This window comes from Oncorhynchus masou, chromosome 12 (genome assembly GCF_036934945.1).
Source record: "Oncorhynchus masou masou isolate Uvic2021 chromosome 12, UVic_Omas_1.1, whole genome shotgun sequence".
Classification (NCBI taxonomy): domain Eukaryota; kingdom Metazoa; phylum Chordata; class Actinopteri; order Salmoniformes; family Salmonidae; genus Oncorhynchus; species Oncorhynchus masou.
The window spans coordinates 66646728-66659628 of record NC_088223.1 but is presented as its reverse complement, the minus strand read 5'-3'; the positions used below and the strand labels follow the sequence as shown (position 1 = coordinate 66659628).

The window sequence follows — 12901 nt, the reverse complement described above, 5'->3', positions numbered from 1 at the left end:
CTCTCCTCTCTTCTCCCTCTCCTCTCTTCTCCCTCTCTTCTCCCTCTCTTCTCCCTCTCCTCTCTTCTCCCTCTCCTCTCTTCTCCCTCTCCTCTATTCTCCCACTCCTCTCTCTCCCTCTCTTCTCCCTCTCCTCTCTTCTCCCTCTCCTCTCTTCTCCCTCTCCTCTCTTCCTCTCTTCCTCTCTTCTCCCTCTCCTCTCTTCTCCCTCTCCTCTCTTCTCCCTCTCCTCTTCTCCCTCTCCTCTCCTCTCTTCTCCCTCTCCTCTCTTCTCCCTCTCCTCTCTTCTCTCTTCCTCTCTTCTCCCTCTCTTCTCCCTTTCCTCTCTTCTCCTCTCTTCTCCCTCTCCTCTCTTCTCCCTCTCCCTCTCCCTTCCTCCCTCTCCTCTCCTCTCTCTCCCTCTCCTCTCCCTCTCCTCTCCTCTCCCTCTCCCTCTCCCTCTCCTCTCTTCTCCCTCTCCTCTCTTCTCCCTCTCTTCTCCCTCTCCTCTCCCTCTCCTCTCTTCTCCCTCTCCTCTCTTCCCCTCTCCTCTCTTCTCCCTCTCCTCTCTTCTCCCTCCCCTCTCTTCTCCCTCTCCTCTCTTCCCCCTCTCCTCTCTTCCCCCTCTCCTCTCTTCTCCCTCTTCTCCCTTTCCTCTCCTCTCCTTTCCTCCCCTCTCTTCTCCCTCTCCTCTCTTCTCCTCTCTTCTCCCTCTCCTCTCTTCTCCCTCTCCTCTCCCTCTCTTCTCCCTCTCCTCTCTTCTCCCTCTCCTCTCTTCTCCCTCTCTTCTCCCTCTCCTCTCCCTCTCCTCTCTTCTCCCTCTCCTCTCTTCCCCTCTCCTCTCTTCTCCCTCTCCTCTCTTCTCCCTCTCCTCTCTTCTCCCTCCCCTCTCTTCCCCCTCACCTCTCTTCCCCCTCACCTCTCTTCCCCCTCTCCTCTCTTCTCCCTCTTCTCCCTTTCCTCTCCTCTCCTTTCCTCCCCTCTCTTCTCCCCCTCCTCCCTTCCATTCTCCCGCCCATCCTCTCTGGCCTCTCCTCTCTTCTCCCTCTCCTTTCCTTTCCTCTCCTTTCCTTTCCTCCCCTCTCTTCTCCCTCTCCTCCCTTCCATCCCCCGCCCATCCTCTCTGGCCTCTCCTCTCTTCTCCCTCTCCTTTCCTCTCCTCTCCTTTCCTTTCCTCCCCTCTCTTCTCCCTCTCCTCCCTTCCATCCCCCGCCCATCCTCTCTGGCCTCTCCTCCCTTCTCCCCCTCCTTCCCTCCATCAGGCACAGATGAGTCTCCTGAGCCCCTGCCCATCCCTACCTTCCTGGTGGGTTATGAGTATGACTTTGTGGTGCTGTCGCCCTTCGGCCTGCCCTACTGGGAGAAGCTGCTGCTGGACCCCTTTGGCTCCCACAGGGACGTGGGCTACCTGGTGGTCTGTCCCGACAATGAGGCCCTGCTCCAGGGGGCTAAGAGCTTCTTCAGGGACCTCACCGCCGTCTACGAGGTAAGGCTGGAGAACGTCAACAACTGTCCATTTATCATGCAAGAGGGTGGGCATATTGGACAGCTGAAGCAACCACCTTTTTGGACTTGCCTGGTCCCAGATCTTGTGTTTTTCATGACAATGACCCATTGGAGTTGACCATAGCAGTTAGGGGTTAAGAGCATATGACCATAAGTGCAAGAATGCACAAATTGGGTTGGGGTCAGATGCGTTTTAATTTTGGATATGAAAAATGTACAAATTCCTATTTGAAAACAAAGGTCACTTTTCAATTATTTAATGAAATAGAATTGACCCAGACCTTACTAGATGCTTACTGACTTGCCTAGTTAAATAAAAAAACATACTAGACACTTACAACACAGCCTACTGTAAAAAAAGAAGATCTGTCTACTCCATTTCCTTACCATTCCTTATTGCCTCGACGTCAAGTCACTCAGTCACTCCTGTGCTGTTGTCTAACTATTCATCCAGTCCTCCTCTCCCTCCATGTCCCCTGCAGTCATGTCGTCTGGGCCAGCACCAGCCAATCTCAAAAGGTCACCCGGACGGCATCGTGAGAGTGGGCGGATCGGCTGCTAAGAAGCTAGCGGAGCAGCCCGTCAGCGATTGGTTCATCAAGGCTGCCAGCAGCAACAGCGATGCCTTCGCCAAACTCAAGCTCTATGCACAAGTCTGCCGCCACGACCTCGGTAGGTTCCAATGACGACACAGGTGGGGAATTGGTTGGGCTCAGGCCTTTCTGTACCCCCCATGCCCATATACCCAAGGATTTAGAAGATCAAAAAGCCTATTTTTGGTTTCTAAAAGGATCTTGTTTTTCTAAAAGGTTTGTTGTAGCGGATGATGACTAAAGTGTGATCCTTGTTCATTTAGATGGCTTATAAAAGAAGATTTTGTCTGTGCTCCGTTCTCTCCCATCAGCTCCATACCTCGCTGCACAGCCTTTAGACAGCTCCCTCCTCACACAGCCCACACCCCCTCCTGCCACCAACCAATGCTCACCCACACAATCCTCTGGCTCCTCCTCCACCACCTCTGCCTGCCCCCAAAACTCAGCGACCCCCTCCCTCCCCAACAACAACAGCAGCAGCGTGCCTAGTAACAACACTGGTGTAGCCAACAGTGCCAACAGCACAGCGTCGTCAGGGAGCCAGCCCAGCAGCGGGCTGCAGTCTGCCAAGCCCAGCTCCTTCCCTCCCTTTGGGACCATGAGCATGCAGAACCAGGGCCAGGGTGGTGGCACCCAGGGAGGGCAGCTGGGCCAACAGGCTGGAGCCCAGAACGCAGGCCTCACCGGGGTGGACTCAGCCAGCCAGGCCCAGTCACCCACTGAACCCCTTGAGAGGTAGGTACAACACCGGGCCTGAATTCACTCATGTACACACACACACAGTGCCCGGAGCGAAACCCCATTCCTTGTCCTAACTCCCTCTCTCTCTTGTCCTCCTCTCCAGCACCATGGAGCGAGAGAAGGTGGGTGTGCCGACGGATGGAGAATCTCATGCCATAACGTACCCCCCGGCCATCGTGGTGTACATTGTGGACCCCTTCACCTATGAGGAGCCTGAGGCGGGGTCCAGTGTGTGGACCCTAGGCCTGCTGCGCTGCCACCTGGAGATGCTCCAGTTCCTCCCACCACACATCCGCAACTCTGTCTCTGTACAGGTAACCTCAACACAACTCTGTCTCTGTACAGGTAACCTCAACACAACTCTGTCTCTGTACAGGTAACCTCAACACAACTCTGTCTCTGTACAGGTAACCTCAACACAACTCTGTCTCTGTACAGGTAACCTCAACACAACTCTGTCTCTGTACAGGTAACCTCAACACAACTCTGTCTCTGTACAGGTAACCTCAACACAACTCTGTCTCTGTACAGGTAACCTCAACACAACTCTGTCTCTGTACAGGTCATCTCGACACAACTCTGTCTCTGTACAGGTCATCTCGACACAACTCTGTCTCTGTACAGGTCATCTCGACACAACTCTGTCTCTGTACAGGTCATCTCGACACAACTCTGTCTCTGTACAGGTCATCTCGACACAACTCTGTCTCTGTACAGGTCATCTCGACACAAGTCTGCGCATGTGTGTGTTGATGAAAGAATGTTTGGTGGCAATGTTAGAATGTGTATGTTTATTTAGAATAAAATGTTTCACAAATAGTTGATAAGACTTTGTTTTAGGGCCAAATATGTCAGACAGGACAATCGGTACAAGAGAAGACAGAACGTAGATGTAGTTTTGTTAAAGTTGTATGCTGACCGATTGGTTTCCACCTCTCCCCTCTCAGATCATCCCGTGCCAGTACCTGCTCCAGCCGGTGAGGAGCGAGGAGCGTCATATCTACGCTCAGCACCTCAAGTCCCTGGCCTTCTCAGTGTTCTCCCAGTGCAGGCGACCCCTCCCCAGATCCACCAACGTCAAGTCTCTGACTGGCTTCGGCCCCGGCCTGGCCATCAACACCGCACTGAAGAGCCCAGAGGTAAACAAACTAACATTATGTCGGCTCCTAAGTGTCTGCTGGTTTGAATCATTGGTTGGTTTAGAGCTGGGAAACCAGATGTGTGTGCTATGGGAAAACAATGATGAATGAAATGCCAGGGAAACTGTAAACCGGCAGACACTACCTCCCCTGAGGACCAGGATTGCTGATCCCTGTCAAAGCCTGACCCTCCCCTATGCTCCTCAGCCCTACTCTGGCCGTGTGTGGTGTGCCAGCAAGAGAACGATAGCAAGGGAGAGATGAAAGGAGCACTGAGATGGAGAAAGTGTTACACTAACCCCCTTAGTTCTGGAACAAGACCAGGGGATCTTATAACCCTCTCCCTTCTCTCCAGTTTTCTTTCCATTATCTGCTTGGCTAGCTTCCGTAGACCTCCCTAAGGGGTTCCAGACTACAGGTTTAGACAGGGAGAGGCCCCAGACTGCCACCCAATCCAACTTTCCCAGGCCAGCCAGCCACTACATTACATTTACCCTGTACACAGTGGAGTGGAGTGGAGTGGAGTGGGGACTAGAGCAGGAGCTGAGCTACTTAGCTAGCTGGATAAATGGTATCTCTGTAGTGACACTGGTAGAATGTTGGCTGTCGACTAACCAACCCAGTGACTCTTGTACATACAATGTCTTTCTAGTCCTAGAGTAGACAGACAGATATAGTCCTGGGTTGTGTTCTGTAGGGTACAATGCACCTAACTGCAATCGTAAACAAAAACATATTCATCGTTATTGGACATAAGTAGGTAGCCGTCTCCCAGTAAAAAAAAATATCCTTACTGAACATGACCCTCGTCTAACCCCTAACCTTTGACCCCTCTCTCTCTACCCAACAGAGACCAGAGTGTTTGCGGCTCTACACGCCTCCCTTCATCCTGGCACCCACCAAGGACAAGCAGACTGAGCTGGGGGAGACGTTCGGGGAGGCCTCTCAGAAGTACAACGTGCTGTTTGTGGGCTACTGCCTGTCCCACGACCAGCGCTGGCTCCTGGCCACCTGCACCGACCTGTACGGAGAGCTGCTGGAGACCTGCATCATCAGCATCGACGTGCCCAACAGGTGGGACCACATCATACTCACCACTTCTACCACCATCTAGAGTCAGAAAACCTCAAGCAGAGCATTGCAAATGTATTTTGCAGCTAGTATTTTTCTTTTGGAAAACAATGTTTGTTGTGGGTTGTTTCCAGGTAATGATGAAAACAATGTGTAGCCTTAAAGTATAGTGATTATTGCAAGATCAACAAACTACACGTTTCCTTCAACCTGGCAACTCCTTGGTGATTTGTAGTTATGAGTGTAGTGTTAAATGTTTTCAGTGTGACAGTATGCGGGGGTTTTGTTCTGACAGAGCGCGGAGGACAAAAGGCTCTGTCCGGAGGTCGGGCCTGCAGAAGCTGTGGGATTGGTGCTTGGGGCTGGTGCAGATGACATCTGTGCCATGGAGGGTGGTGATAGGTCGCTTGGGCCGAATGGGACACGGCGAGTTGAGAGGTGAGGAGGACAACAGTCAACCAGCAGTTTAGGATCGAGCCCTCTATAATCTCAATGGGGGTACTTAGGATCTAGCCCTCTTTAATCTCAATGGGGTATTTAGGTTCTAGCCCTCTTTAATCTCAATGGGGTATTTAGGATCTAGCCCTCTAATCTCAATGGTGTATTTTGGATCAAGCCCTCTATAATCTCAATGGGGTATTTAGGATCTAGCCCTCTATAATTTTAATGGGGTATTTAGGATCTAGCCCTCTATAATCTCAATGGGGCATTTAGGATCTAGCCCTCTATAATCTTAATGGGGTATTTAGGATCGAGCCCTCTATAATCTCAATGGGGTATTTAGGATATGGGGTACTTAGGATCGAGCCCCCTATAATCTCAATGGGGTACATAGGATCTAGCCCTCTATAATCTCGATGGGGTATTTAGGATCTAGCCCTCTATAATCTCAATGGGGTACTTATGATCTCGCCCTCTATAATCTCAATGGGGTACTTAGGATCTAGCCCTCTTTAATCTCAATGGGGTATTTAGGATCTAGCCCTCTATAATCTCAATGGGGTATTTAGGATCTAGCCCTCTTTAATCTCAATGGGGTATTTAGGTTCTAGCCCTCTATAATCTCAATGGGGTACTTAGGATCTAGCCCTCTATAATCTCAATGGGGTACTTTGCTGTTTTACACTCATCTTGTTTTACTCATTATTCTCATTTTTATCTCCTCTATAAAGCATTATTGTTAGTCAAAGAATAGTGGTGTCCTCAGAGGTACTTTGCTATTTTACATTGATCTTGTCTTACTCGTTGAATAATTCTTCTCTTTCTTCCCTCCTTTCCAGACTGGAGTATTCTGCTGAGCAGGAGGAACCTGCAGTCTCTAAGTCGCCGCCTCAAGGAGATGTGTCGTATGTGTGGCATCTCTGCCTCCGACACTCCCAGCATCCTTAGCGCCTGTCTGGTCGCCATGGAGCCACAGTGCTCTTTTGTCATCATGCCAGGTACTATGTCCTGTGTGTGTGTGTGTGTACTTGCATCTGATGGATGGTGGCAGCCTGTTATAATGCATGTCGCTCCTTGTCGTTATCAGATTGATAGTTTTGAGGACACTGCTTCTCTCAGTCATAAACCACTAGTTCTCAGGCTCCATTGATTTCTGTGTGATGTGATGGAGCTCTAGATCAATGGGTTTATTTTGGGGAGTGATTGGCATGGACCATTGACACTGTCACTGTATAATATGGGTCTACTGCTGTATATGGGGAGGGGCTGGACGGGTCCCTCCAGACCGGTGACCCAGACATTGTGGGTTGTACTCAACAGATAATCATTATAATCTGTGACTAGAGCGCTGGACTAATTAATAATGGCCAGTTGGAAGATGGTTGCTTTTATTGGCACCATTTACATTTTTGCTGCATCAATTAAATGGTGTTACTAATTAATTCACAGATTAATGGATGATAGCTATAGCAGATGTCAACAGTTCTGATTTGTGTGTATACTGTCTGCATTCAATGTAGATGAACGTACTGTATTATTACCCTGTCTCCTCTCTCTCTCCAGACTCTGTGTCTACAGGCTCAGTGTTCGGCCGCAGCACCACTCTGAACATGCAGACGTCCCAACTGAGTACTCCCCAGGACACGTCCTGCACACACATCCTGGTGTTCCCCACTTCAGCCTTCGTCCAGGTGGCCAGCTCCAACTACACTACTGACACCAACATAGACATCGCCTTCAACCCTATCCCCGGTGAGTCACAATGCTTTTCCCTCTGGCCTCTCCTCTCAACTCTCACCTTTGACCTCAATTCATCCGTTTTATTGGAAGGCTTCTACTGCAACTTGTGTTGTCTTATCTCTCTTCAAAATAATTGATTGAGTCCATTGGAAATAGTTTTTTGCGCTATTCAAGTTCTCAACTCTGTCTTGTTGTTTTTGCTTTATATGGATCTCTATCCCCCCATTTTACCTCAGAGTATATTAAAAATAGTTTATCCTAAGACTCTGTCCTCTTCCCTTCCCTGTCTAGATGGGTCGGACGCCATCGGGATCTTTGACCTGCTGGATCAGGAGAACGAGCTGGTGGACCCTGACATCATCAACATCCTGCCCTCCTCGCCCACCACCTCACCCGTACACTCCCCCGGCGGCCACTACCACCAGGGGGGAGACGGCAGCAAGGTAGGCCCACCACAACACATCTCATCTGTGTAGAGACTCTAGCAGTTGTACAGACTTTATAGAAGCAAAGAAATAATCTACATTTAAGATTAACACAAAGTAATTTATACTGAACAAAAATATAAATGCAACATGTAAAGTGTTGGTCCCATGTTTCATAAACTGAAATAAAAGATCCCAGAAATGTTCCATATGCACAAAAAGCTTATTTCTCTAAAATCGTGTGTACAAATTTGTTTACATCCCTGTTAGTTAGCGTTTCTCCTTTGCCAAGATAATCCACACACCTGACAGGTGTGGCATTTCAAGAATCTGATTAAACAGCACTATCGTTACACAGATGCACCCTGTGCTGGGGACAATAAAAGGCCACTCTAAAATGTCACAGATGTCTCAAGTTTTGAGGAAGCGTGCAATTGGCATGCTGACTGCAGGAATGTCTACCAGAGCTGTTGACAGATAAATTAATGTTCATTTCTCTACCATAAGCTGCCTCCAACGTTGTTTTAGAAAATTTAGCAAAAAGTCCAACTGGCCTCACAACTGGAGACCACCGTGTAACCACTCCAGCCCAGGACCTCCACATCCGTCTTCACCTGCAGGATCGTTTGTGACCAGCAACTTGGGTGGCTGATGAAACTGTGGGTTTGCACAAACGGTCAGAAATCGTCTCAGGGAAGCTCATCTGCGTGCTCGTCATCCTCACCAGTGTCTTGACCTGACTACAGTTTGGCATCGTATTCAACTAAAGTGGGAAAATGCTAATCTTCGATGGCCACTGGCATGCTGGAGACGTGTGCTCTTCACAGATGAATCCCAGTTTCAACTGTACCGGCCCTCGTGTGGGAGAGCAGTTTTCTGATGTCAACATTGTGAACAGAGTGCCCCATGGTGGCGGTGGGGTTATGGTATGGGCAGGCATAAGCTACAGACAACAAACACAATTTAATTGTATCTATGGTAATTTGAATGCACAGAGATACCGTGACAAGATCCTAAGGCCCATTGTCATGTCATTGTCATTTTCATGCCATTCATCTGCCGCCATCACCTCATGTTTCAGCATGATAATGCACCGCTTATCATGTTTCAGGTAAGACCCAAATGCAGACTGTGTTGAAGTAACAATGTTTATTACAGCAACAGGGGCGGGCAAACAACAGGTCAAGGCAGGCGGTGGTCGGTAATCCAGAGTAGGGGCAAAGGTACAGGATGGCAAAGCAGGCTCAGGTTCAGGGGCAGGCAGAGTGGTCAGGCAGGCGGGCTCAGAGTCAGGACAGGCAAGGGTCAAAACCAGGAGCGAGAGAAAAAGAGAGACTGGGAAAAGCAGGAGCTGAGACAAAATCCTGGTTGATTTGACAAACAAGACTAACTGGCACAGACAAACAGAGAACACAGGTCTAAGTACCCAGGGGATAATGAGGAAGATGGGCGACACTTGGAGGGGGTGACACTGCCTCCTGTCGCAAGGATCTATACACAATTCCTGGAAGCAGAAAATATCCCAGTTTTTCCATGGCCTGCATACTCAGACATATCACACATTGAGCATGTGTGGGATGCTCTGGATCGATGTGTACGACTGCATGTTCCAGTTCCTGCCAATATCTAGCAACTTCGCACAGCCATTGAAAAGGAGTGGGACAACATTCCACAGGCCACAATCAACAGCCTGATTAACTCAATGCGAAGGAGATGTGTTGCCCTGCATGAGGCAAATGGTGTTCACACCAAAGACTGTTTTTCTGATCCATGCCCCTACTTTTTTTTAAAGGTATCTGTGACCAACATATCTGTATTCCCAGTCATGTAAAATCCATAGATTAAGGCCTATTGAATTTATTTAAATTGACTGATTTCCTTATATGAACTCGAACTCATGGCTGGATTGATAATGCTAGTGTTACTTAGTATTGAGGAGTTGATCTGTTTTGTATGAAAAAGCAATAGCCTTGTACAGTGTACATCAGGGCTATTCAACTATATTATTTTGGGGGCCAGATGTAAAAAAGGTTAATTGCAGGGAGGTCAGACATTTTCCACATGCGATTATTCTGTATAAAACTGCAAAGCACAACCACCAATAAATAACTTTTCCTAAAATGAAATGTTGCCAAAAGTAATTAGGAAAGTGGAGGCCAGGCCGCTCAACCAACGTGAATCGAGACGCAACCAAAAGATGTGATGGTCATTGTAAAGGTGCAACGCTCACTGATAATTGTTTTTGTTTTCTTTAAGCAACTATTAAACACTTCTTAAGAATAATTAGGTCATTTTAAAATCATCTAAAAACGAAGCATCTCAATAAATAACAGAAGTATGTGGACACCTGCTCGGCATTAATATGAAGTTTGTCCCATTTTTGCTGCTATAACAGCCTCCACTCTTCTGGGAAGGCTTTCCACTAGATGTTGGAACATTGTTGAGGGGCTTACATCCATTCAGCCACAAGAGCATTAGTGAGGTCGGGCACTGATGTTGGGCGATTAGGCCTGGCTCGCAGTAGGCTTTCTAATGGATCCCTAATGTTTTCTATGGGATTGAGGTCAGGGCTCTGTACAGGCCAGTCAAGTTCTTCCACACTGATCTCGATCTCAACAAACCATTTCTGTATGGACTTCGCTTTGTCAATTGTCATGCTGAAACAGTAAAGGGCCTTTCCCAAACTGTTGCCACAAAGTTGGAAGCACAGAATTGTCTAGAATGTAATTGTATGCTGTCACGTTAAGATTTCCCTTTACTGGAACTAAGGGGATGAGCCCGAACCATGAAAAATAGCCCCAGACCATTATGCCTCCTCCACTATACTTTACAGTTGACACTATGTATTTGGCCAGGTAGCCCAGATTTGTCCATCGGAGTGCCAGATGGTGATGCGTGATTCATCACTCCAGAGAACACGTTTCCACTGCTCCAGTGTTCAGTGGTGGCGAGCTTTACAAATCAAATCAAAATGTATATATCACATGCACAGTGAAATGCTTACCTCCAAGCCCTTAACCAACATTGCAGTTCAAGAAATAGTTAAAATATTTACTAAATAAACTAAAGTTTAAAAAAATCAATCAATAGGTAACACAAGAAATCTATATAACAATAACAAGGCTATATACAGGGGGTACCGGTACCGAGTCAATGTGCGGGGATACAAGTTCATCAAGGTAAAATGACTATGCATAGATAATAAACAGTGAGTCTTATGGCTTGGGGGTAGAAGATGTTAATGAGCCTTTTGGTCCTAGACTTGGCACTCTGGTACCACTTTCTATGCGGTAGCAGAGAGAACAACAGTCTATGACTTGAGTGACTGCAGTCTTTGACAATTTTCTGGGCCTTCCTCTGACACCGCCTAGTATATAGGTCCTGGGTGTCAGGAAGCTTGGCCCCAGTGATGCAGCGCCTTACGGTCAGATGCCGAAAAGTTGAATTACCAGGTGGTAACTGTTGAACTTTTTGAGGATCTGGGGACCCATATGTTGAGGATCAGCATGGCAGATGTGTTTGTTGCCTAACCTTACCACCTGAGGGCAGCCCGTCAGGAAGTCCAGGATCCAGTTGCAGAGAGAGGTGTTTAGTCCCAGGGCCTTAGGTTAGTGATGACCTTTGTAGGCACTATGGTGTTGAACGCTGAGCTGTCGTCAATGAACAGCATTCTCACATAGGTGTTCCTTTTGTCCAGCTGGGAAAGGGCAGTGTGGAGTGTGATTGAGATTGCGTCAACTGTGGATCTGTTGGGGCGGTATGTGAATTGGAGTGGGTCTAGGGTTTCTGGCATGATGGTGTTGATGTAAGCCATGACCATCTTTTCAAATCCTTTCATGGCTACCGATGTGAGTGCTTCGGGGCAGTAATCATTTTGGCAGGTTACCTTTGCTATCTTGGGCACAGGGCCTATGGTGGTCTGTTTGAAACATGTAGGTATTACAGACTTGGCCAGGGAGACGTTGAAATGTCAGTGAAGACACTTGCCAGTTGGTCAGCGCATGCTTTGAGTACACATCCTGGTAATCCGTCTGGCCCAGTGGCTTTGTGAATGTTGACCTGTTTAAAGGTCTTGCTGACATCGGCTATGGAGAGCTTGATCACACAGTTGTCCGGAACAGCTGGTGCTCTCATGCATGCTTCACTGTTGCTTGCCTCAAAGCGAGCATAAAAGGCATTTAGTTCGTTGAGTAGGCTCACGTCACTGGGTAGCTCGCAGCTGGTTTTCCCTTTGCAGTCCATAATAGTTTTCAAGCCCTGCCACATCCGACGAGAATCAGAGCCGTTGTAGTAGGATTCAATCTTAGTCCTATATTGAAACTTTGCCTGTTTGATGGTTTGTCCGAGGGCATAGCAGGATTTCTTATAAGCGTCCGGATTAGTGTCCCACTCCTTGAATGCCTTTAACTTGGTGCTGATGTTGCCTGTAATCCATGGCTTCTGGTTGGGATATGTACGTATGGCCACTGTGGGGACGACGTAGTTGATGCACTTATTGATGAAGCCGATGACTGAGGTGGTATACTCCTCAATGCCATTGGATGAATCCCGGGAAAATATTCCAGTCTGTGCTAGCAAAACAGCTTAGCATTTGAGCTTAGCATTTGCGTCATCTGACCACTTCTGTATTGAGGAAGTCACTGGTACTTCCTGCTTTAGAATTTGTTTGTAAGCCGAAATCAGGAGGAAAGAATTAAGTTCATATTTGCCAAATGGAGGACGATGGAGAGCTTTGTATGTGTCTCTGTGTGGAGTAAAGGTGGTAGGTTTGCCTGCATTAAAGGCCCAGGCCACTCGGTGCTCCGCTTCTGGATAAGCATTTTCTTGTTTGCTTATGGCCTTATAGAGTTGGTTGAGTGGAGTTTTAGTGCCAGCAGTTTGTGGTGGTAAATAGACGGCTACGAATAATATAGATGTAAACTCTCTTGGTAGATAGTGTGGTCGACAGCTTATCATAAGGTACTCTAACCTCAAAAACGTGAGACTTCTTTAATATTAGACTTCACGCACCAGCAGTTATTGACAAATAGAGTTACAGAAGTTACAAAGAGTTTTAAAAATGCGAAAAAAACTAACAAAATAGCAAAGTTGGTTAGAAACATGTAAAACGACAGCCATCCCCTCCACGCCAGCCATCACACTCCAGCTGACAATTGGCATTCCGCATGGTGAACTTAGGCTTATATGCGGCTGCTCGGCCATGGAAACTCATTTCGTGAAGCTAACAGACTTGTTGGTGAGGTGGCATCCTATCACGTTGAAAGTC

At 47.8% G+C, this 12901-nt stretch overlaps 1 protein-coding gene across 3 annotated transcripts in view; it reads left to right on the top strand.

The window, feature by feature from the left end:
• LOC135550688 (mediator of RNA polymerase II transcription subunit 13-like) overlaps positions 1–12901 on the top strand; it is a 132550-nt gene that overhangs the window by 116536 nt on the left and 3113 nt on the right. For all 3 annotated transcript variants that reach the window (XM_064981714.1, XM_064981713.1, XM_064981712.1), the window contains 10 exons: positions 1242–1465; positions 1968–2157; positions 2390–2813; positions 2923–3133; positions 3767–3958; positions 4809–5032; positions 5325–5467; positions 6310–6468; positions 7034–7222; positions 7502–7653. In XM_064981714.1, coding sequence (XP_064837786.1) covers positions 1242–1465; positions 1968–2157; positions 2390–2813; positions 2923–3133; positions 3767–3958; positions 4809–5032; positions 5325–5467; positions 6310–6468; positions 7034–7222; positions 7502–7653 — 2108 coding nt within the window. The remainder of the gene's footprint in view (positions 1–1241; positions 1466–1967; positions 2158–2389; positions 2814–2922; positions 3134–3766; positions 3959–4808; positions 5033–5324; positions 5468–6309; positions 6469–7033; positions 7223–7501; positions 7654–12901) is intronic.